At 32.5% G+C, this 24,965-nt stretch overlaps 1 protein-coding gene across 6 annotated transcripts in view; it reads right to left on the reverse strand.

Annotated features, from left to right (window-relative positions):
• Positions 1–24,965, reverse strand: part of LOC145324899 (uncharacterized) — a 149,322-nt gene that overhangs the window by 16,608 nt on the left and 107,749 nt on the right. The window contains exons 4-8 of one of the 6 annotated variants that reach the window (XM_080167641.1): positions 23,046–23,118; positions 17,128–17,147; positions 4,886–4,946; positions 3,526–3,584; positions 3,215–3,305 (exon numbers count right to left, since the gene is read on the reverse strand). In XM_080167641.1, the coding sequence (XP_080023767.1) occupies positions 3,215–3,305; positions 3,526–3,584; positions 4,886–4,946; positions 17,128–17,147; positions 23,046–23,118 (304 nt within the window). Of the gene's footprint in view, positions 1–275; positions 343–384; positions 452–602; positions 670–1,474; positions 1,542–1,583; positions 1,651–3,214; positions 3,306–3,525; positions 3,585–4,885; positions 4,947–17,127; positions 17,148–23,045; positions 23,119–24,965 lie in introns of those variants that run through there. The other 5 variants (XM_080167646.1, XM_080167647.1, XM_080167645.1 and 2 more) reach the window with 5 other exon arrangements.

Here is a 24,965-nt window from a genome sequence, read left to right on the forward strand (position 1 = left end):
TAAATAGTAACAAATAAATTTAAATTATCAGGAATTTTCAGGGATAAAGCAATGTAGATAAATAAATATACATTCCCAACGATGATAAACAAAATTATCCCTTCTATACATTGATAATATTGGTTAAATAGTTTGCACACGATTAATAGCCAAAGTTTTTAAGCAAACGAGTAAGATAAAAACTTTTGGATACCAGTGTAATTAATATACAGTCCAATATCCCCTCCATCCCTGCAAATTATAGAGTGTCTTTGCTGTAAATATTTAGTATTTACCTAAAAGCTGGAGAGTTGATCCAAATAGTGCTCTTAGTTCTCTGTTTACCAACCATGGATACATACGGAGAATTATAGAGTGGCTGTGCTGTAAATATTTAGTATTTACCTAAAAGCTGGCGAGTTGATCCAAATAGTGCTCTTAGTTCTCTGTTTGCCGACCATGGATACATACGGAGAATTATAGAGTGGCTGTGCTGTAAATATTTAGTATTTACCTAAAAGCTGGAGAGTTGATCCAAATAGTGCTCTTAGTTCTCTGTTTGCCAAATATGGATACATACGGAGAATTATAGAGTGGCTGTGCTGTAAATATTTAGTATTTACCTAAAAGCTGGAGAGTTGATCCAAATAGTGCTCTTAGTTCTCTGTTTGCCAACCATGGATACATACGGAGAATTATAGAGTGGCTGTGCTGTAAATATTTAGTATTTACCTAAAAGCTGGAGAGTTGATCCAAATAGTGCTCTAAGTTCTCTGTTTGCCAACCATGGATACATACGGAGAATTATAGAGTGGATGTGCTGTAAATATTTAGTATTTACCTAAAAGCTGGCGAGTTGATCCAAATAGTGCTCTTAGTTCTCTGTTTGCCAAATATGGATACATACGGAGAATTATATAGTAGCACTGCTGTAATTAATTAATATTTACCTAAAAGCTGGAGAATTGATCCAAATAGTGCTCTTAGTTCTCTGTTTACCAACCATGGATACATACGGAGAATTATAGAGTGGCTGTACTGCAATTAATTAGTATTTACCTAAAAGCTGGAGAGTTGATCCAAATAGTGCTCTTAGTTCTCTGTTTGTCAACCATGTATACATACGGAGAATTATAGAGTGTCTTTGCTGTAAATATTTAGTATTTACCTAAAAGCTGGCGAGTTGATCCAAATCGTGCTCTAAGTTCTCTGTTTGCCAAATATGGATACATACGGAGAATTATAGAGTGGCTGTGCTGTAAATATTTAGTATTTACCTAAAAGCTGGAGAGTTGATCCAAATAGTGCTTTTAGTTCTCTGTTTGCCAAATATGGATACATACGGAGAATCATAGAGTGGCTGTACTGTAAATATTTAGTGTTTACCTAAAAGCTGGAGAGTTGATCCAAATAGTGCTCTTAGTTCTCTGTTTACCAACCATGGATACATACGGAGAATTATAGAGTGGCTGTACTGTAAATATTTAGTATTTACCTAAAAGCTGGAGAGTTGATCCAAATAGTGCTCTTAGTTCTCTGTTTGCCGACCATGGATACATGCGGAGAATTATAGAGTGGCTGTACTGTAAATATTTAGTATTTACCTAAAAGCTGGAGAGTTGATCCAAATAGTGCTCTTAGTTCTCTGTTTGCCGACCATGGATACATACGGAGAATTATAGAGTGGCTGTACTGTAAATATTTAGTATTTACCTAAAAGCTGAAGAGTTGATCCAAATAGTGCTCTTAGTTCTCTGTTTGCCAAATATGGATACATACGGAGAATTATAGAGTGGCTGTACTGTAAATATTTAGTATTTACCTAAAAGCTGGAGAGTTGATCCAAATAGTGCTCTTAGTTCTCTGTTTGCCAACCATGTATACATACGGAGAATTATAGAGTGGCAGTACTATAAATATTTAGTATTTACCTAAAAGCTGGCGAGTTGATCCAAATAGTGCTTTTAGTTCTCTGTTTGCCAACTATGGATACACACGGAGAATTATAGAGTGTCTTTCTGCAATTAATTAGTATTTACCTAAAAGCTGGCGAGTTGATCCAAATAGTGCTCTTAGTTCTCTGTATGCCAACTATGGATACACACGGAGAATTATAGAGTGTCTTTCTGCAATTAATTAGTATTTTCCTAAAAGCTGTCGAGTTGATCCAAATAGTGCTTTTAGTTCTCTGTATGCCAACTATGGATACACACGGAGAATTATAGAGTGTCTTTCTGCAATTAATTAGTATTTACCTAAAAGCTGGCGAGTTGATCCAAAGAGTGCTTTTAGTTCTCTGTTTGCCAACTATGGATACACACGGAGAATTATAGAGTGTCTTTCTGCAATTAATTAGTATTTACCTAATAGCTGGAGAGTTGATCCATATAGTGCTTTTAGTTCTCTGTTTGCCAACCATGGATACGTACGGAGAATTATAGAGTGTCTTTGCTGGAATTAATTAGTATTTACCTAATAGCTGGAGAGTTGATCCATATAGTGCTCTTAGTTCTCTGTTTGCCAACCATGGATACATACGGAGAATTATAGAGTGTCTTTACTGCAATTAATTAATATTTACCTAAAAGCTGGAGAGTTGATCCAAACATTGCTCTTAGTTCTCTGTTTGCCAACCATGGATACATACGGAGAATTATAGAGTGGCTGTACTGTAAATATTTAGTATTTACCTAAAAGCTGGAGAGTTGATCCAAATATTGCTCTTAGTTCTCTGTTTGCCAACCATGGATACATACGGAGAATTATAGAGTGGCTGTACTGTAAATATTTAGTATTTACCTAAAAGCTGGAGAGTTGATCCAAATAGTGCTTTTAGTTCTCTGTTTGCCAACCATGTATACATACGGAGAATTATAGAGTAGCTGTACTGTAAATATTTAGTATTTACCTAAAAGCTGGAGAGTTGATCCAAATAGTGCTCTTAGTTCTCTGTTTACCAACCATGGATACATACGGAGAATTATAGAGTGGCTGTACTGTAAATATTTAGTATTTACCTAAAAGCTGGAGAGTTGATCCAAATAGTGCTTTTAGTTCTCTGTTTGCCAACCATGTATACATACGGAGAATTATAGAGTGGCTGTACTGTAAATATTTAGTGTTTACCTAAAAGCTGGAGAGTTGATCCAAATAGTGCTCTTAGTTCTCTGTTTGCCGACCATGGATACATACGGAGAATTATAGAGTGGTTGTACTGTAAATATTTAGTATTTACCTAAAAGCTGGCGAGTTGATCCAAATAGTGCTTTTAGTTCTCTGTTTACCAACCATGGATACATACGGAGAATCTCCTCTGCGCATTCCAACTAAGAAAGGATTTATTATTACTTGGATCTTACACCAGATCATCACGCACTCTAATAAAATGAAACTTGTAGCAGGCTAAAACACCGATACCCCCCCCCTCATCCACCACATTTACCCTATCCCTTTACCCAGTCCCCTCTCCTCCTACTGGATAGGCGAACTGACTAATAAATAACAGGGGAAATCACGATGTATTCTGTGAAGCCTAGATTCCCTTACCTGGAGCTGATATCTTTCTTTCTGGAGTGTACATTTTCAGGGCAACTGGCAACTCCTCTCTAGAATATTAGTCAATAGAATGTACATCCTTATACTAAAGTAACAGGATGTCTGTGTGTTTGTACCGAAGGATCTCGCTAACCACTGAACCGATCGGGTTCTCCTTAACAGGGTAGCTTCTCATAGGTCTCGGGAAGGTTTATAACTATTTTGGGGGAGGGTACCACCACCCTCCCAAGAGAAATCGACCCTAGAAAAATTCCCCCACCCAAATTTAAAAAAAATAAATTTTATAACTAAAATAAAAAATTCCCCTCTAACATTTTTTTTTACTTTTTAAAAATCTAAAATAATAAAATTGGGTTATAAAATTTGACTCTTCTCAAGTGCCCCTAGAGGCCTCTAGGGGCGTATCCGCTAGTTAATATTAAAGCATATTAAAGACACAGTATACTTTTTTTTTATGCTCAATTGATAAGAGCTCTGTGGGGTATTGAAAGGAATTGTGTATTCCGTCTGAAAATAAAATTTTATCGAAATAAACCTAAAATATATGCATAAAAGTGAAATTCTATCAAATATTAAATATTAGTTTTGCTTAAAATTATTGCGAATCATAAAATATTCATAAAATAATATTTTTATGATTATAATATTTAGTATTTGAACAGGATTATCTTCCTTAAGTTTGTATAAAATTTGCTAATGCATTGCAAATAATTTGAACGTTGAATTGCACATCTAATAAAAAGGAGAACCCATAGACCAACGGACCAATTGAGATGTGCATTGAATTTTTAATAGCGAGTGGAATGTTCACTAAAAAATAAGCCGTCTATCTTCAATAGTGGACGTTATTAATACATTATAGCGGATAGAAGTAATCAGATTAGAGTAATAAAACTTAATTCCTACTACAATAACAACGTAAACATATAGCACGTTAATATGTTAGTCAAGAGCACTTCCTAATTAAATTACATCCCTAAAAGTTATTTTTATGATTTATACACAGAATTGATACCTTTTTAACTTTAAAAAATATGATTTAATAAAAACTTTATTCCCGGATCCTATTGTAAAATTAAAAAAACACAAAAAATATATAACTTTACTTTAAACAAATGTTGTCCTTATTTTTTTTGCAATATTAACATTGAAAGAATTTAAATTGATTTCAATGAAATAATCAATTCTTTCACTTAAACCTAATTCTTAACCACTGAATCCTAACTATATTTTTATATTTCTAAAGAAACTAAACTTATTTCTAGCCACTGGGAAGCTCTAATCAATACAGGGCACTATACCTGCCTTACATAACATGAAAAAGAAATTATATATGCTACTTATTATTCACCTGTTTGAAGTATAATAGTTGACCAAAGAAACCAGACTGTCGAATTCCAAATCTGAATCCTCTGAAAAATTGTCAGAATTAATAGAATTTATTTCCAAATTGTATCATAGAGGCCTCTAGGGGCACATGTGTTTAAGGGTGAGGGATGTAAGGACACCCAATTTAACTTGATATGAATATATTTTTTATCTTTTAAATAGGTGTACTCGCCTTTCTTAGTTATAGGCCCTAACTTAAAAAAAAACAAGGACATTCTAAAAGCTTAAGTTCATACTAATACACCTAAACGCAAATTTTTTTTACCCCCCCCAAAATTTTTACCCCGAGGGTGAAATTTGCTTGGGGGGGGGGTAATTACCCCCCCTGAAATCTGTTGGCAGGGGTAAAATTTGTTTACCCCCCCCCCAAAATTTACCCCCGGGGTAAAATTTTTGGGGGGGGTAATTTAAATTTTATCAAAAATTTAGTATTAAAAATGCGCGCGAAGCGCGCAAAAATTTAATTTTGTTACAGATTTTCTATTTTGGGCGGGGGGTATTTATTTACCCCCCCCAAAATTGATTGGGGTGGGTAAATACCCCCTCCTAAATGATTGGGGGTGCCTACGGCACTCCCAGGGTAGGGGTAAATTTTAAATGGGGGGGGGGGAAATTGCCCCATTACCCCCCCCTTTCTTGAGGTGGCCTTATTGTAATTGTTCCTTGTTTCAATCAATATAAAATAACGTGGATGCTGCACCAGATTATCATGTAATCTAAAAAAGTCATACTACAACTGAATGAACAAACTGACAAATAAATAAGGACCATGTTAGTAACCTAAATTGAAGACAATTTTTCCCCTGTCAATATATATCCACGTATATTATATATCAATTATTTTTAAAAATTGTACACATTAAATCAACAACCTATTACTTTACCCCCCCCCCCTGTGTTGTCTTGATAAAAATCTACACTTACAATTCACGAGACTATGTAGATTGTCAACTTATTGCAAATTTTTTGGTGCGCAGCATCTCTATATTTGTCATAATTCGCATTATTGCTCTTCTCTAACTTTGCTATTTTCATTCTCTCTAACTCTTTTCAATTATTCTCTTTTTAGATAGTTATTTCAGCTACGCCTCTATCCTACAGTATAGATAGTTTAAGCTTTTCCTGGACCTATAAGAAGCTTCACTGTAAAGTATAACCATATCTGTCTAGCGGTTTGCGAGGTTTTAAGGCATAGCTAAATACACACTGAGGGACATCATGTTACTTTATATAAGGCTATGTTTCTCTCTCACTACTTATGGGACTTGTCTCTCATTTTTTTATCTTTCTTTCTTTCATATTCTTGGTATTTTTCCAATCTTACACTTTATTTATCTCTACTAATCATACCTTCGTACTCCTTTGAATGTTATATCCTTGTTTTTTTACTTGCAAAGATGGAAAGTTAAGATATGGTGAATATTTTGCATACCTCAGATGTCAAGTAATCATAGTTTCATAGTCTTTTACAAGTATAATAGATACATAAACATAGAGAATATCCTAACTAATAAATTTCTATAATCACAACCGTTTTATTGTACGACATTTTCTGAAAGGTATAACTACTCTGGTTTCTAGCTAAGATATTCCCCTTATGGCACAGAAGAATCTCTAGTCATGACACGGCTTGAACCAAGATTTAAACAACAAGGACGCAAAATATCAGGCCTATTTTATATGCTGTATTGAATTGTATCTAAGATGAGCAGATATTTTAATCATAGATTAAAATATTGGACTAACCAATTCTTTACTAAGCAACCAAACACAGACGAAATGTATAGTAGTATTGCTAAGGGATCTAAAGGGATAAGACAATGGCCGATAAGTTACAGTACATCCTTAATGATTATACACCAAATTACTCCTTCTGTAGATTATAATTAGTGGTTGAAACGTTTGGACACTCAACTAAATAAACATACAAATCAAGCTTAATATTAGTCCCCAAAGTTGTTGAGCCAAAGAATATGAAAACGTTATCTAAAAACTTTGGGGTCTAGTGTAATATACAGCCCAATGTCCCCTCCCTTCCAGAGTTTCGCTACCTATATTTTTAATTGTAAAACAGTAAATGAAATGAAGACGAAGAAAGTCCATCAAAAATCAGCATGTTACGTCATAAAAACGAGGGATTATCCATCTCTTTTTGGGGGTTTTCATCTCTCATTTTATGACGTCATTGAGGGACTTTCTTCGTCTTCAATAAAATAAGAAAGGGAAAATTAATACAGTGTGTTTTTTTATGAGAACTTTTTTAAAAGCAATTTTACCCCACTTATAGTTATCAGAATTTAATGATTAATGGCTTATTTTCTTCGTTTTTTAAGGCAATTAATAGAACAACAAAAAAATATTTCAGTTTTTATTTAAAAAGTACAGTAAAATCTAAATTTCAAAACTTAGGTGTCAACATATAAAAATGGTTTCAGCGCCTTTTTCTTAAAAAAATGGATTTTCTGTAGTCGACTTTGGGGGGCCAGTACTCCCTCCCTGGTTGAGATATGACCTTCAAACTTTGATATGTTTTAGAACATGTCCCTAATAGTATCTGTATACATTTTTAGCTCTATATACAAATTTGCTACTCTTTTCTAAAACGTCTATGGTATAAAATAAACCGCCCTAAACTAATGTCAGGTGTAATCAGAATATTTTCTGAAACTAACTATCCAACAAAACATAAAGTCACTTGTCTTCTTATAGTCCATTGTATAAAGAGTTATTTCAACATTCACTGAACTATCTAAAGAATACTTGAACGGTTGCATCAAAAACGAAGCAAGTACACAAAATTTTATAATGAAAACCATTAAGTTACTAACGTAAATTTTATATCAAAGATTATTCTAATCAAGACTTTTTAAAAGTAAATCAGCCATATAATGAAAATGTTTCTTTTTCTTAATGTTATTGCTAAAGTAATTTGGTCCAAAGGGTTTAGATTCTTAGCTAAATACAGAAAATGGGAATAATCCCTTTCGTGGTAACGCCCCTTGAGGCGCGATTCGTCGTATTTTTAAAATGTTTTTTTTTTTTATAGGTTATTTTAGGTTAGGTTAGGTTATATTGAATTAGGTGATTGCCCCACAGGGTTAGGCAATTTGCCCTGCAGGGTTAAAGCCACCCGCAGGGGCTAGAAATAGTAGAAAAGCTACTGTGAAAAATACGAAGAATCGCCCCTTAAAGTGCATTGACACGAAAGGGACTATAACCCCAGAAAATTACTTGTAGAGTAGCTATGCTACTGATGAAAACAAAAATGTATATAATAGTTTTATCAATCAAAATATAAATGCATCCTTTATATAAAGCAGTAAGTTTTTTTTTTGTCTGAAGCTTAAGTTTTCAATATTCACTGAACCAATTGAGCTGTCTATCCAAGCTTCGCATAGGTTTTGGACGCTAGGGGCGTAGCCGCTAGTATATTATATTTCAAATATTTCAAACTCATTTGATTTAAAAGCAGATTTGCAACAAAAAAACTGCGATAAAAGGTAATGTCTGATAAATATAGGCAGTTATCCTAAAAATATGATAATTATACAAGGATGGTCTTATCCATATGTATCGCTTAATTCTATATTTTCCCTTTTTTATTTAATAACTATCGGCTGTACCTTATCATCTAGAGGCTTTATATATTTGGAGGGATAGGGAAAGGCATAAAAATAGCCTAAAACACTACCAAGACTTGAATCTAAAAATTAAATAGCCTAAAACCATCCTGGGATAGAAAAAAAGGTCGGACCTTTGGTTAAATATTTTTGACTAAATCTTTGTTTGGAGTGGAGGGAGGGGGGGGGGGGTATAACACCAAATAAATACCATTTCTGAATTTTGGGAGTTTTACGCTTTTTGCTTTACGTAATCATATGAAAATGAGTAGATTATAGAGTGGCTGCGCTAACGATAATGATGATTACAGTCATTATAGTCCTAGGCCATACATCTTATATGCAATTCAAATCTGACCATAAAAATGAGGACTTGCAATTATAGTTTTCAACATTTGTACAGCCACAAGTGTAAATATGTCCAATTGGAGCAAAGTCAAATTAAATTATATGCAAAATAATCAGAAAACAAAGAAAGAGAGCGCGCTAGGGCATTATAGGAATAACAATATTCTGCTCACCATAACCCGAATAACTTAATAATAGTTTTCTTCTCCTTTTCTACAATGGTTAATATTGTGACGGTTAATGATAAAAATGAGACATTACTGATAGACAGGCAGATACAAACACTTATAAAGTAGATTCTCTACTTTAAAAGATATGTTTTAGTAAGTATAGATAGAGGGTCTAGATTTAAGAAATCTCAATAAACTTAGCAAATGAAATACTGCAGAGATGTTGGAAGATTTTCTCAGCGATTCAAAAAGGTTCTAATCGGCTAATTTTGCCTGTATGGCTATTTATCATCAATAATTATCTTATTTATTTAATAGTACTCACTTTATTAGAAAATATAAAGGTAATTTAAAGTATTATACTTTTAAGAGAAACAAACCTTAAAACCTTTATTTTTCCTTTAAGTGTACCGTCGAAGTTACCGGTGGAGGTCATTTTATAAAAAAAACTGGCAGCAACGCCCTCTGAGGCCTCTAGGGTAACTTGAGAGGGGAAGTCCATTTCTATGTCAGTTTTACACGGAAAAAGAAGGGGGGGGGGAATTTGGAGAGTAAAAGAGTTATAAAACCTAAAAACTACCAATAAGAAGCTTCGCTAACATCAAAACAGTCAGATTGACATCCTGTTACTTTTATATAACAATAATTGTGAACTTTACAACTATATTTTACTCATGCCAACTAAGCATTTTTAACAAGCATAACTTGTTCAATAAAACTTTGGATCTCTTACTCTTTCTGTCAACTTGAACTTTATGAAATAGTGGATGGATTTATTTTTACTTGGCTCTTACACCAGATTATCATGTACTCCAATGAAGTGAAACTTGTAGCGGGATAAAATAACGATTCCATCTTCCCCCAACTTTACCCCATCTCTCCCCCCCCCCCCTACTGTATGAATGAACTAACAAATATATGTTAGGTGAAATAGCAACCTAAATTGACGACAACTCTCTCCTGTCAAAATTTCCACGTATATTATAAATCCATTGGTATGAAGTATTTCTCCACTTTTGTCTATTACGAAACTGTAAATGTTATCAACAAAGAAAATATTCAAACACTGTTTTTTTTCAGTTTTGAACAATTTTGATCTTGTTTTTATAAATTTCTAAGAATCTAGTTTCTTGTTACATGTTCAGAATTTAATAGATAAAAATCTTAAACAATAAGCATTTAAACTTGATTTTCATCTTAAATTATGGTCTTCAGATTTTTTATATCCAGTATGGCTTTTTATCCGGTTAATTTTCGCTATAAAAAAATTGTTTTAGAGTTTTACTGAAAAATCATGTATCGTATCTTAAGTGTATCTTACACAAAAAATAGAAATAGCAAAACCGAAAATTAATCACCGTTTTGTTGTCAAATTGGGTCCAATTTAATAGGAATTAATCGTAGCTGGTTAAAGTGTTTAAAAAATCAGCCATGTGACGTCATAAAAATGAGAAGGATGAGAGGAGGATGACGTCACAGGGATGATTTTTGAGTCACTTTGTCTCGCTACAACTATTCTAATAAATTTTAATTTTACTATCCACAGAAACTGAACAAAATACGATGTAACAAAAGTTTTTTTTTGTGCATATTTGAATGAAGGCCTAAATTATAGGCTGCAAGCCAAGGATTTAAAACAATTGATACGTGATTAGGGTAGGAATTTTTAAATCAACTTAAACAAGTTAAATTATAAAATTTAACGCATATTTAACAAAAAGAAGGTGGCCAAAAAATAGCAGTAAATACTAAAATTAAACAAGGATGACAACAACCATAAGAAGCGAAGCACAAAGACATAGATGGACAAACAAGCAAAGTGATATTACCGGGCATATGTTTAGTGGTCATAAAAAAAGAGGAGAAGAAAGGAATGATAAGAAAAAATATTAGATTTAAACCTTTTAAAAGGTTTGTCTTTTGTAGTACTGGACAAAGTATCTCAAAAATCAGCCATTTGAGTGATAATCCATTTCACTTTTTCTCTAATCTCCCTCATTTTCATGACGTCACATGGCTGATTTTTGAGACACTTTGTTCAGTTACCTTTTGTAGCATGACCTACACAACGACTGAATTGTATGCTTGATTGGAAAGGTGTATCTTCACCTCAAATAGCAGCCAAGCAACTCACAGACGTACAGACAGACAAAGTGAGTTATAGAGTATTATTGCATTCTTTGTTTTACTTTTAATTCTACTTGTTAAGTAAGATTGAAGACTGTTCATAGAGAGGGAACCTAAACTGTATGAAAATATCTCTTGGTAATTAAAGAAATTTATGTTCTATCATTTTTCAACCTAAAAAAATAAGCTTAAGTAATAAATTATGTTTAGAATTATTTCAAGTGCATTTCTTTTATTCAAACTAAAATACCTACTTTAGATTAATAATGCATTTAGACGAGTTGATTTTCAATTTTAAATTGAATTACTCTTATTTATATACTAAGGCTTATAAATTTGAATTAGTTTAATTTTGTATAAAACGTCACGATAATCCATTGCGAGACATACTTTTTGTTGAATACTAAAAAAAATTAAGGAGTAAATAATCAAAAATAGTTTTCCTTGCGATAAAAAAGAGCTTTTTTTGCATATGCTTATTATGAAAAAATGTGTTTTTGATGATTTTTTAAATTTAGATTAGGTTTGTAGGGGTTTTCATTACCCCTCAAGGATAAAATGATAAAAGGAATAGGTACGTACTGGGCTAGAAATAATTGTTTTTTTTAGTGATAAAGAAAGTTTTGAATGAAAGTCACAAAAAAAGTAAAAAATCATACAATTAATCCGAAATTACTTGTATTGTAATCAAGTCCAAATGTATAAATCTAATTGAATTAAAATTAATTGATTTGAGCACAAAATGGCACAATGCAATTCAAGGATTATTATACTATAAAGTTGCATAATGCATATAAATCAATCTTACACTGAAAAAATATAATTATTAAAGATTTTCATTGAGGACATACATAAAAAAAGTTCTAGAAGTTACAGAATTTAAGAAATTTAAGGGCTAGCAATGGATATAGAATATTAGGATACTAGCGGCTACGCCCCTAGAGGCCTCTAGTGGCACTTTAAATGTTTTTGTTTGATAAAGCCTCTACTATAATTTTTTACGTACGATACCTCTTTATTTGACGTTGAAGTCTCCTAAACGTTTTTTAAAATTTCGATTTTTTTGTCATTTCTCTTGGGAGGGTGGTGGTACCCTCCCCCAAAATAGTTAAAAACCTTCCCGGGACTTATGAGAAGCTACCCTGTTAAGGAGAACCCGATCGGTTCAGCGGTTAGCGAGATCCTTCGGTACACACAGACAGACACACAGACAGACACACAGACAGACAGACACACAGACAGACAGACAAAAATCCTGTTACTTTAGTATAAGGATTATGGCAATGGGAAAATTGTCGTCATTTTAGGTAAATAACATGGATGTTATTTATTGGTCAGTTCGTTCATTAGGTATGAGGGGAGGGGATAGGTTAAAGGGGGTGGATGGGGGAGGGGAGTCGTTATAGAATAGAATAGAATTTATTTCCTCTAAGGTGCATATAATATAGGGCGATTACTAGTAAGTTACAATTTTTTTACTATAGATTTCTTCCTGAAAGAGATTGCATATAATCAAAGAAAATACTAAGATTTCTTCCTGAAAAAGATTACATATTTATATATTATTTTATATCTCTTTCATCATATTACAGGTACAATAATATTGGTTATTTATATCGCAACTTATTAAGAGTTTGATTACAAGTTTAAAAACAATATGAACCTAGCTCAGGGCTGTAGTGAACACTCCTTCCCGTTCACCTACAATTTATTCATTTGCTGCATGATTTTTAAAAAAATTGAACTCTGAGCAAGCTTAGGTGCGAGTGGATGGCTTAACCCCAGCCGGGGTTGTTGAACCGTTGATTGTCACGGCGCTTACCAAGTCGTTCCTGAGCTTAGAAAAACATAGTTATAATAATATAGTTGTGCATTACATTGAAGACACATGAATAAATATACTAAGTATGCTAAATATACTGCTATGACAGGTGTTCCACCGGAATCTCTACGAGGTTTCCAAAAGTAAGACCGGTACAATTATGTTACCAGTGCCATAGAGGTTACCTATGTCTTTATTCCCGTTATAAAACACTGTTTCTCACACTGACCTATCTTTCCCTGAATTGAATGATTGAAGAAATGAGTTAATATTGTCCCGTGGGATATATTCCCACAAATTCTTTGGTACCGATTAAACCCTCACTCATCCCAGTAATTTTCCTACATCCCTGACGGCGTTGCTTGAAAAAATTTATAATTAAAAATATACTTAAAAGAAAGATTTTAATATTTATTTGCTAAGTTCTATCGCAATAACAAGGACATACAATTATACGGTGAGCGTATAAATGTACCTAGATAAAAACAAAAAGTATAAGGCAAGTTTACATTAACTTCACAATACCATTATTTAGTCAATAGTAAAGTACGATGTATAGTAAGATTATTACGGGCTTTAAAGAAAAACTGATTTTTGATTTAATTTTGCAAGAGAGAGAATTCCCATTTTACTTAGAATACATCATTTTATCGCTAGTGTTCTTTAAGTATGGTGATGATAAAGAAAAGAAACTAGATAGGACAGAGTAATATTTGAGGACAGACTATTTTTGACAGACTATTTTTTTGACAGGTATGGTGGTCGGTTAGTTGCGCTGTCGGTTGCTGACCGTGGCGGCCGGTCCGTGGCTTACATCTCTAGGTGTTTCTCAAACACTTTGTCTTTGCTTAAACAATATATTTGGCTATTTATAACGATTGGTCCATATGACCAGGGAATCCGTTTATATATTTGTGATGTAACCACGTAACTTGACCGGCCGCCTGTCCGGGCTGTGCATTTTTTGCAGCGCATGCAGGAGGCCATTCCTATCTTCGAGGAAAGGGTTGCTGCATGCATCTTGGAAAATATTCTAATTGATATGATAGATATGATGTGTTCGGATAGGTACCTACGTAAAATCAATTTGGTTTAAAAAAAAGGTGAAACATTTTTTGTTAAACTCTTTTTCACTCTCGATTGACTTTATGTTGTTAGGTAAATTGTTGAAGATCGTGGGGAAGGCGTGAAAAGGGGAGTTTAACAAAAAATTCCTGTTTGCACCATGTGCATATGCAAAGTTATTTACATTCCTGGTGTTGTACCTGTGGCGGTCCCTTGAGATCTCCCAGGTATTGTTAAAAATTTCAGGTTGGAGGTTATGTAGGTACACATTATATTTGATTAAAAGATTAAAGGGCAAAATTCCATTGCTTTTAAAATATTCTGCTGTGTGTGCTCTGCTAGGTAAGTTTTCAATTATACGAACGGCGGATTTTTGGATCTTAATAATTGGATTTAGAAGGTAAGCTGGACAAGCGGTAAAAAGAATACAACAGTATTAGATATTTGCCTTAACATAGCTAGAATACAAAACTTTTAAGTGTTTCTTATCAAGTAAATGGCGCATTACACGCATTGAATAAATAATCTTAGAGATTTTTGTGTAAACTTTTTTTAGGTGATAAGAAAACTTTAGTTTTGTATCCAAGCTAACCCCTAGGTGCTTAACGAAGCCCTCATTGCTGTCATCTACAAGTCTCAGTTTGATAATCTTTTCAGGGAGGTTCTCACCCGCATTGTTCATGTCAATATAAACATTAAAATCGGCTTTCAATTGAATTTCTTGGGGGGATAAATTTTCTCTTGGGGATGTAAATGCCATAACTTTCATCTTGAGGGGGTGTATCAATAACTCATTTGCGTTGTACCAGTCGGTCAGCTTTGGGATAATTTCTTTAGCTAGTTCAATTAGTTCAGTCAATGAATTCCTTTCCAGGAAGGTTAGGGCATCATCGGCAAAGAGGTTAATAAAAATCTCAGGGCTGCAATTTGCTAGGTCATTTATAAAAACTAAAAATAATATAGGGCCCAAAACTGACCCCTGTAAAACACCTATGAGTATTTCTTCCAATGTGGATGAGAACAACCCCTTAAAGAATACCTTCTGACGTCTATTGCTGTAGTAACTCTGGAACCACAGCAACGGTAATCCTCTTATCCCTGCGTTCTTGAGCTTCTCAAACAAGAGGTTCCTAGGTATCATATCAAAGCATTTGCGGATATCTAGAAATATTGATAAACATGAATTATTTCGACTTAAACACTGTGTGATCATATTTGAGAGGTCAAGGACATTGTGATAGGTTGAAATTCCCTTACGAAACCCAAATTGTCGGGGGTTAAAAAAGTTTTTTTCATCAAGGAAATTTACCAAGCTATCGCATACGTGTTTTTCCAAGGGTTTTGAAAAGTTATCAATCAGGCTGATACCACAATGGTTATCAGCCTGATTGAGTGAGCCAGATTTGTGGAGTACAATTATCTTTGAAATTTTCATACCACTTGGAAAAACACCTGATTGGAGGGAGAGATTATAGACATGGGAAAGGGGTTGTGCGATCACGTCCACACATCGGGATATTAAGAACATACTTACATCATTTATGTCGGTTGACCGTTTAGGTCGTATATTTCTAATTAAGTTTATAACTTTGAAGGGATAAAGAGGTTCGAAAAAAATGGAATCTTGGATTGGGGGTGGTAAATAATCTGAAAAAAGTTTTTCTGTTGTTGGGATCTCAGGTTTAAGGGAGGTTCCAATCTGTGAGAAATAAGAGTTAAATTCATTTGCGATAGCTTGGTCACCTTCTATCTTTCTGTCCCCAACCTCTAAATATGTACACTCAGCGTTTGTTTGATTGATACCTAGCATGTCCTTTAAGCAGCGCCATAATTTTTTACTATCCCTCCCACAATTCCTAACACTTTGTCTATAATATTCTAATTTTGCGCGTCTTACATTTCTATTGTAGGAATTTCTATATGAGTTGTACAGCAGTTCACTCTCCCTTGTCCTTTCCCTTATTTTCCCTTATTTAAGCTAGCAACGAATTTCACTTTATTAGAGTACATTATAATTTGATGTGAGATCCAATTAGTAATAAATCCATTTAATCCAAGGGAAAACATTTTAAATTTGGATATTTTTGGACGGTAACTAAAGGATTGTGGGGAAATTTTCGCTTAAAATTGTTTTTCAGAATCCAGGTCCCTTGTCCAATCAAACTTTTTTTCAATAGAGTTTACTTTACATCAAACCATACCAAAAACTTTTTATTAATGATATAAGATGTAAATAAGATTTTTTACTTTTGAATTCACTATAGAATAACTTTTAAGTAAACTATCCTAGGTTGTCTGAGACTGAATGAGAACTGTTATCTTATTATCTTGTTCACTAGTTCAAGAAAACAGTTCAATAAGAACAAATGGACAGACTAATGGACAGACCGACATAATGACGGTATCACATACAAACGAAAGGACAACGGACATACCGACGGACCGGTTTTAGAGCTACTAAGTATTCATTCTAAAATTCGGTTCTTTCTCACAAGTGGCCACTATGATCACTAATAATCTCCCCCCCCCCCCAGTATTTAGTTTTTTTAAAAAATTAAATTGAAAATACGGGGTAGTGGTATTTTTTCGTTTGTTTTTTATTACTTTAGATTTTGTTAGGTTCTTGGCAGCCACTCTGGGTTACGATACCGCAGGTATTTCAAAAATACGAAGGGGGTTATCAGCACTGAACCGACCACTTGTCAGGAGGACCTAAACTTCTATCTGTAAATAACATTATTAATACCTTACTATTTATTCATTTATTCTGTTTAAACCTATTTATATGTCATATGTATATATCCAATATAATTATCTGATTAAAATTCGATGTAGCTAGAAACCTTATAAAATCCATTTGAGTATGTTTGTCCTAAACTGGTATTTTTAGCTTTTGCAACGGCCAACCTAGTTTATGAAAGTACCAAACTATGCATAAAAATATGCATGTGAATATGTGTAATAATATTATTAAATTTTTTTATGCTTTTGTTGAAACACATTTTTATCTTTATCTATCTATCAACTGAAAAGAAATGTAAAACAAACTTACCCAAAGCTACACAGCCATCTCTATTAAATCAAACAAACATGAATTTATGTTTAGAAGTATTTTTAATTGAGATTTTACCTTTAATAACTTATTAATTCTTATACGAAAAGTAGTAAGGTATTTCTTTCAAAGCTACAATCCTAATCCCTTAATATAAACAAAGAAATTGACTTTGATTTAGTATGTTTTATATCTAAAACTACCGAGAACAACCAAAATTTTATATAAAAAAGAATGATTTCATCTAAAGTTTAAAATAAATAATAAATTTACTTTCGTAACATTTAAAATTGAATTTTTTTCTTGTTAAAAGTTATTTTGAAAAAAACTTTATATTTAATCTCCCAATTACAGTAACAAAAAAATATTATATCCGGCATTTAATTTATAGAAGCGCAGATAATCTAAAGTTAAAGTACTTATGTTCGTAATTCAGGTCATTATGAATGTTATTTTAATAAACCAAGCAACTCTACACGGAAGTTTGTGCGAAAGTTTATTTTATCAATTACATTTCACACACAAAGACAACCAAGCGCCCAAATTTTAGTGAACGAATTCTTTTTTTTTCGTGGAATTTATGTCCAATTAAAGGATTTAAAATTTTTTAAATTAAATTGAAGATTAAGCACCATTATTTTTTTCAATTTATGACAAAAATGTCTTCTTAATTTTAAGTAGTTTTGCAATATTTAATCCCCGCACTATAAAATAATCTATTGAATCCAGGGATAAGGATAAGATAATGGAAGATAAATTGATATTTTATCTAAATTATGGTAAACATAATCAACTCTCTGTAAATTTTAAGTTTTGGTTAAGGTTTGGTTTATACCAGGATTTAATGAAACTACCAATTGTTCATAAGCCAACGAATTCGGAAACATGTTAGTAAAAAATGAGAACTATTGTAATTTACAGTCCAATGTCCCCTCCCTCCATGATTGAATCTAAAATGCAAAAAATGGATCTTTTAAATTGAATCAAATCTAGCCTTCTGCATTTTCAGGGATATTGATTAAAATAGAAACTTTGTACAAAGTTCTATTCGTCCGTCTGTCATTCATGCATGAGTGTAATTCCGTTCCACTTTCATGTGTTTGTAAGAATATTCGGGTAAAGTCCCTTTCGTGGAAACGCCCCTTAACGGGCGTTTCGTCGTATTTTTAAAATGGCTTTTATTTAGTTACTTTAGTTGGGTTAGGTTATATTATATTAGGTGATTTCCCCGCAGGGTTAGGTAATTGGCCTTGCAGGGTTAGAGACCCTATCAGGGGCTAGAAATAGGAGAAAATCTACTGCGAAAATACGAAGAATCGCTCCTTAAGGTGCGTTGCCGCGAAATGAACTTCACCCTTACTTATATAAAAATAAAGTCTGTTCGTCTAACTATAGCAAATAATCTCTCTAACCGCTGAACCGATGTGATTCTCTTTCACAGTGAGCTTTTATAGGCCTAAAGAAGGTTTATAACTATTTTAAGAGAAGATCCTCCTTAACCACAATTCATTTTCCTTTTAAAACAAAAATGAAATGAGGGTCCGCTTCCCCCAACCTCATTTCAATTGAGTGATCCTATTAAATGGTTACAGCAGACATATGAGACCATCATTGAATATAAGTTGACATATTATGAACAAGGCGCTATTATAATGCCATTTAGACTAGAATTATATCTTTTATGTGTAATTTTGACATGGTTTGTGCTCTAAAAGTATTCTATGACACACAACAACTGGTAAGACAATAGTTTTTGCTCTAAAATCTTTATCATAACATTTTTACTGCCTCTCAAATAGTGTTCCTTCATTTCCACATAATGTTTCATATTCGTAAATATATAGCAAATAAAATTGATAAGGAATAGTGCTTAATAGACAGTATGGGCACTGGGCAGTAGTAATGATATGCAGTTTTGATAATATTTATATAAAAAAGAACAATTCTAACACAGAGTAGCGTTCAGTGATACAAGTAAGTCAAAGGAAGAGCAGCAGTATTTATTTAATTTTATGATTCTAAACTTGTGCGGAAATGACTGAACATCCTCTCAAATATGCATTGAAATGATAAATATCTGTACATAAAATAATCAGGTTTGAGACATATCTATTAATAACCTATCAAACAAGGGGGATACTTATGTATCTTCATGCAAGTACGAGACAAGTTTATTTTTATATCAAAATATTAAAAACACTTTAAAAATCAATTTCAACTAAATAATAATAAGGATAGTTAGTTTAAGAGTTGTCAATATTTTAAATGTGTATCTAGAAGGAAGTGATATTGGACTGTAAATTATACTAGTACCCAAACTTTTTCAAAAACTCTTTTTTCCATTCATTAACTTACTAAATTGAATTATTGGTTTAAGCGAGCAGTATCCAAACATTTCCACCAGTTAATTTAAACTACGGAACGGTTATTTTAGTTTATCATTATTGAAAAAGTCATCAATTTATCGTTCATTGTCTTATCTCTTAAATATAAGGTTATAAATAAATAAAACCTATGTATCTACACTGTGTTTACAATTTCCATATACAATATAAGAACAAGTGGCAAGATCTCAAATATTAATCCAGGACCGGACAGGTTTTAAGCTGTTTACCATCCATTTTTTTCTTCAGTTATACCTAATGTATCTAAGCCAGTAGTTTTGGAGTTGTTTAGAATCTCTGGTTACACAATGGACATCTAATGAAGTTGAGATATTTATTATGTATGTTCATACATAAATACTAATAATTTTAACATGTGCAATGGATGCACACCTAGCCTCTAGGGATATAGATTCAAAGGAGGTTTGAGCAGGGATTCTAAGGGATAAGATAATGTACAATAAATTGATGTACATGCAAAATAATAATAACAAAATTATGATTAGCCCTTCTGCAGATTTAAATTTCATGTTTTATGACATAATGATAAAATTATAACGCTTTTTGATTTTGTTGGGTTGCAAAAACTTTCTTTAGATTAAGCCTGTTAGTTGCTTTAGAAGGTGGGTTTATATAATTGTGATTCTCATACGTAGGTTAGTGTCAATGGGTGAGATAAAAATAACTATAAAAGTGGTTAGACGCGTTAGTGTGTGTAAACTCAGTTTGTGCCTTTAGATCTTTTTAATAGCTTGAGCGAAAGCTTATCGCTGGTCAGTTTTTGGCATATTTTCCAAGAAAAACACACTTATTATTAGAAAAACTAAGTTCATTTTCCAATAACCTATAATCTTCAAAAATGATTATTCTAATAGATTACTGTTTTAGGCTACTTTTTGATAGTAAGGTAAAATCAATTCTTGAAATTGTTCATGCTTAAGTATTAGCATAGTGTAACAAAATAAAACCAATGTTATTTCTTCTTTGCTAAATTAAAAGCTCGATTTATCTTGAAGATATGTAATTAATCTAACTAAAGTCTGTGCAACAAAATAATTTATCAAATTTGGTTCAAAAATAGCAAAGCTACATAGAAATAAAAGTAGTTTTTATTTCTGTGTATTGTACAAAATTTGACCATAAATTATCCGTTTGGAAAGAGAAGGATTATTGCAAAAAAATCAATTAGTTTCGTCGTATTTTCAAAATGGCTTTTGATAGGTTAGGTTAGGTTATATTAGGTTAGGTGTTTGCCCCGCAGTTTTAGAGCCCCCCCGCCCCCCCCTAGGGGCTAGAAACAAGAGAAAAACTACTGCGAAAATACAAAGAAACGCCCCTAAAGTGGCATTGCCACAAAAGGGACAATACCCAAATTTTTTTCTATTGGATTAAATCGTTCTAAGTTTGTTTAATTCTTTGTGATAATCTTGTTTTTTTTTCATAATTCATTTTAATTGGCTCCTTAAGGGTATACTACTAAACAGAAGTGGTGATTATTTTCAATTTTATCTTATCTATCTTATTATTTATATTATACTAGAAATCATTAATTATAATGTTCATAATTATGTACAAAGAAATTACAAACTTGTTTGGAAAATAATTACCAGATAATCAAAGACGAAGAAAGTCCCTAAAAAAAAAATTCTGATGTCATAATATGAGGGATGAGGAAAGAAGTAGGGGGAAAGAAATCCCATAAAAAAAGAGATTGATAATCCCTCATTTTATGACGTCACATGCTGATTTTTTTGAGCGACTTTCTTCGTCTTCAGATTATTTTCTATGATTTTTAAGATGAGACAACTTTGAATTTGCAAAGAAGGTGTATCAACTATTTTTTTTATAGCTAGCCGGTTCTTTTAGTAAGTAGTAGATGTAAAATTTTTCATAGAATTCAGATATGCAATCGGTTTTTTTGTAGACCTCTTATTTTTTAAGTAATTTAAGTTTAAAAAAAAAAAAATTAAGTCGATTTTAAGGTACTAAAATGCAACAAAAAAAAGAAAGAAAATGGTCATTATGAACAAAAACAGTAAGATCTTTAATTTGACACTTTACTTTTTCAATTCTGTCAGGTAATTATTGAAAAAATCGATTTTTTTAAACCCACGAGAATAAAAACTTTGAACTTAATTTTATTATTTCACAAATAAAAAAATATGGGTTCATATATACCATTAGAATCAGAAAAATATTACGAATCCATTGTAAGCAAAATTGAAAAAAAAAGTTTACAATATAGTATATAAACTACAATAAAAGGAATTATATGAAAATATCATATTATGTTGTACAGGCAACGTCTTAATTCTTCAATTGAGTATAAAAATGGGAAGGGGGTAAAGAGGGGGTAAAGAGGGGGTAAAAAAGGGAAGACAATAGTGTTGTCTGAACAAAAAAAATAATTGGCCATTTCTGTAATTTTTTAATTTTTTAATTTTTTTCAATTTTGCTTACAATGGATTCGTAATATTTTTCTGATTCTAATGGTATATATGAACCCATGTTTTTTATGTCTGTTTGAGAAAATATTTAGGTCTAAAGTTTTTATTATACCGAGGTTAAAAAAATAGATTTTTTCAATAATTACTCAACAGAATTTTAAAAGTAAGGTGTCAAATTAAAGATCTTACTATTTTTGTTCTTACTGACCATTTTCTTCTTTTATTTTGTTGCGTTTTAGTACCTTAAAACCGACTTAATTATTTTTTTTAAAAACTTAAATTACTTAAAAAATAAGAGGTCTACAAAAAAACCGATTGCATATTTGAATTCTATGAAAAATTTTACATCTACTACTTACTAAAAGAACCGGCTAGCTATAAAAAAAAAAGTTGATACAACTTCTTTCTAAATTTGCCGCTGGAATAAACCAATTAAATGTCACTTTGTCAAAATACCAGCGTATTATTGGATGTATTTTAGCAAAGGGGAAACGTGATTGGTTTTAGCGGCAAAGAATAACTTTAGAAGTATAAAAACTTGGGTCTTAATGGAAGCCTGCAAAAATTTCATTGTACATAAAATGTAATTTCAAAATGCCTACAACTTTATTGATATTAAAGCTGAAGGCTTCAAATTTGGGTTATTGGGTCTACTTGTGGCAGTCTTTCAGCAGTTAAAGTGTTGTATTTCTTGCAGGCTTTCTTTAATAATATAAGTAGATACTGAAAGCGTGGCGTGCACTTGGTTTTGCCCGAAGGTTGCACGAAGCACTCCACTTATACCAAACTATAGGGGAGGTGTATTATAGACGACATGATGGATGTCATTTTTTGTCAGGGGGTGGATATTTGTAAATGTCTTTTAGTTTCTGAAACATGCTTAAAAATAGATAAATATCCTGAATTTAAAACGGAAAGAGACCAAGAATCAGGGATATATGAATGAGTATTAAAATAAATGGTAGACAATTCAAGGGTAGTAATTTTTTTTTAAATTTCAATTTTTTCGACTTTTATCTTGTATCTGTCTATCAATTTATCCTTAGTTTTTATGGATTGTATTTGATAATTAATGTTTGTTTAATTCCTTGAATTAATGATAAAATGTTGTACAGCATTCTCTCCGGTTTTGCCTGTGTTCACTGATAGCGCCAGACTTCCTAAATCAAAACAAGTTTGGGATCAACTGCAGTTCACGGTGCAGTATTGCTGATAACGAATATTTCCAAAAATCTATGAATTTTAAAGGCCGCTGGCTGCCAAACGGCTGAACGTACAGATCATACCCGCATACTATTTTAAGCGGCATAAGAAGGCCTACAAATAATCTAAAATAGCCAAAATACAATGATGCACAGGGTAAGCTTCACTGAAAAAAACGTGTAAAATAGTTCTTTTTCGCGCATTTCTCTGCACTGCGAGATAAATATGCATTATTGATTTATGACTACTTCAGATTATTTGTAGGCCTTCTTATGCCGATTAAAACAGTGTGAGGGCATGATCTGTACGTTCAGCCGTTTGGCAGCTAGCAGCCTTTAGAATTCATAGATTTTTTGAAATATTCGTTACCAGAAATATTTTACCGTGAATTGCAGTTGATCACAAGTTTGGTTACATTTAATAGCAGCGAAGCTTGTTGAAATATATGGGTCAAGGTTGGGTAAGAATAAAGTGACAGAAAGGAAAACAGGAAGGGGAAGTGTACGGTAGGGAAAAGGGAAGGGTGGAAAAGAAAGGGGAAGTGAAGGGAAAGGGAAAAAAGAAACGGTGAGAAAAAAATGAGTTAGGTAAAGAAAATAGTAAAGTACAACGGGAGGGGAAGAGAAAAAGAACTTGGGTATGATAATAGTTACTTTACCTACATACCGAGCAATATACTTATAGAGTAGCTTCGCTACGAAAAATTTTAATGTATACAATAATATATTTAATTGTAAGTTATTCAACTGTTTTACCTAAAAAATGTTTAATAATAATCTGTAATGATTTCTAAATATTTAAAAAAAAAATATTTAGATTTTTTAATGGTACGAAAAAGCTCTATTTTGTAATTATTTGATTAGCAACGGAACGTGGGTTTATCTTAATATTTATCAGAGAATTAAGATTTTACTAGTAGCGCAGCTATTCTAAAATTAGGTATAATCGTACCCACATCACAACATCAACAAGGTTACAAATGGAGAAACAGAAATATTTCAATATAGCCTTACTCAAGTTGTATAACCAGTTAGGGAGTTGAATCCATTTTTATAGAAGCAGAAATATAATCTATGATTATGGTTTGGACCCTCTAAAACTGTAATCTACCTTTCCACTTTCCCCTCTCTTGGTGAAGATATCTTCAACGCCGATACGATTTTTGAAATGTAAGATTCTACTTTCCCTTCTCTTGGTGAAGATATCTTCAACGCCGATATGATTTTTGAAATGTAAGATTCCACATTCCCCTCTCTTGGTGAAGATATCTTCAACGCCGATACGATTTTCGAAATTTAAGATTCCACTTTTGCCTCTCTTGGTGAAGATATCTTCAACAAGAGAGACAAAAGTGGAATCTTATATTTCAAAAATCGTATCGGCGTTGAAGATATCTTCACCAAGAGAGGGGAAAGTGGAAGGGTAGATTACAGTTTTAGAGGGTCCAAACCATAATCATAGATTATATTCCTGCTTCTATAAAAATGGATTCAACTCCCTAACTGATAACAGTAATTTAATTGCGTTTTTAAAAGCGAAGCTTTTCTTTAATTAGGGTTAGTCCGTCCCTACTTCCGTAACAGATAGCTTTTTAATTTAGGCATGTTAGAATTGTCCTGTCGATTTCAAACTTTGAATGGTGATTCCTGTAGTAGTTAGGTACAATTTATAAAGCGTAGCAACTCTATAATCATTACAAGAATGTCCGTACGTCCATTTTAAACGGGTTGATTTTTTTTTACTTTTTTAACAAAATTTTTGTGTGTGATTTAATTATCCGATTGATCTGATTTTTGGTATACTG

The sequence above is a fragment of the Acartia tonsa genome, chromosome 7, assembly GCF_053477335.1.
Source record: "Acartia tonsa isolate MP-2025a chromosome 7, ASM5347733v1, whole genome shotgun sequence".
Taxonomy (NCBI): Eukaryota; Metazoa; Arthropoda; class Copepoda; order Calanoida; family Acartiidae; genus Acartia; species Acartia tonsa.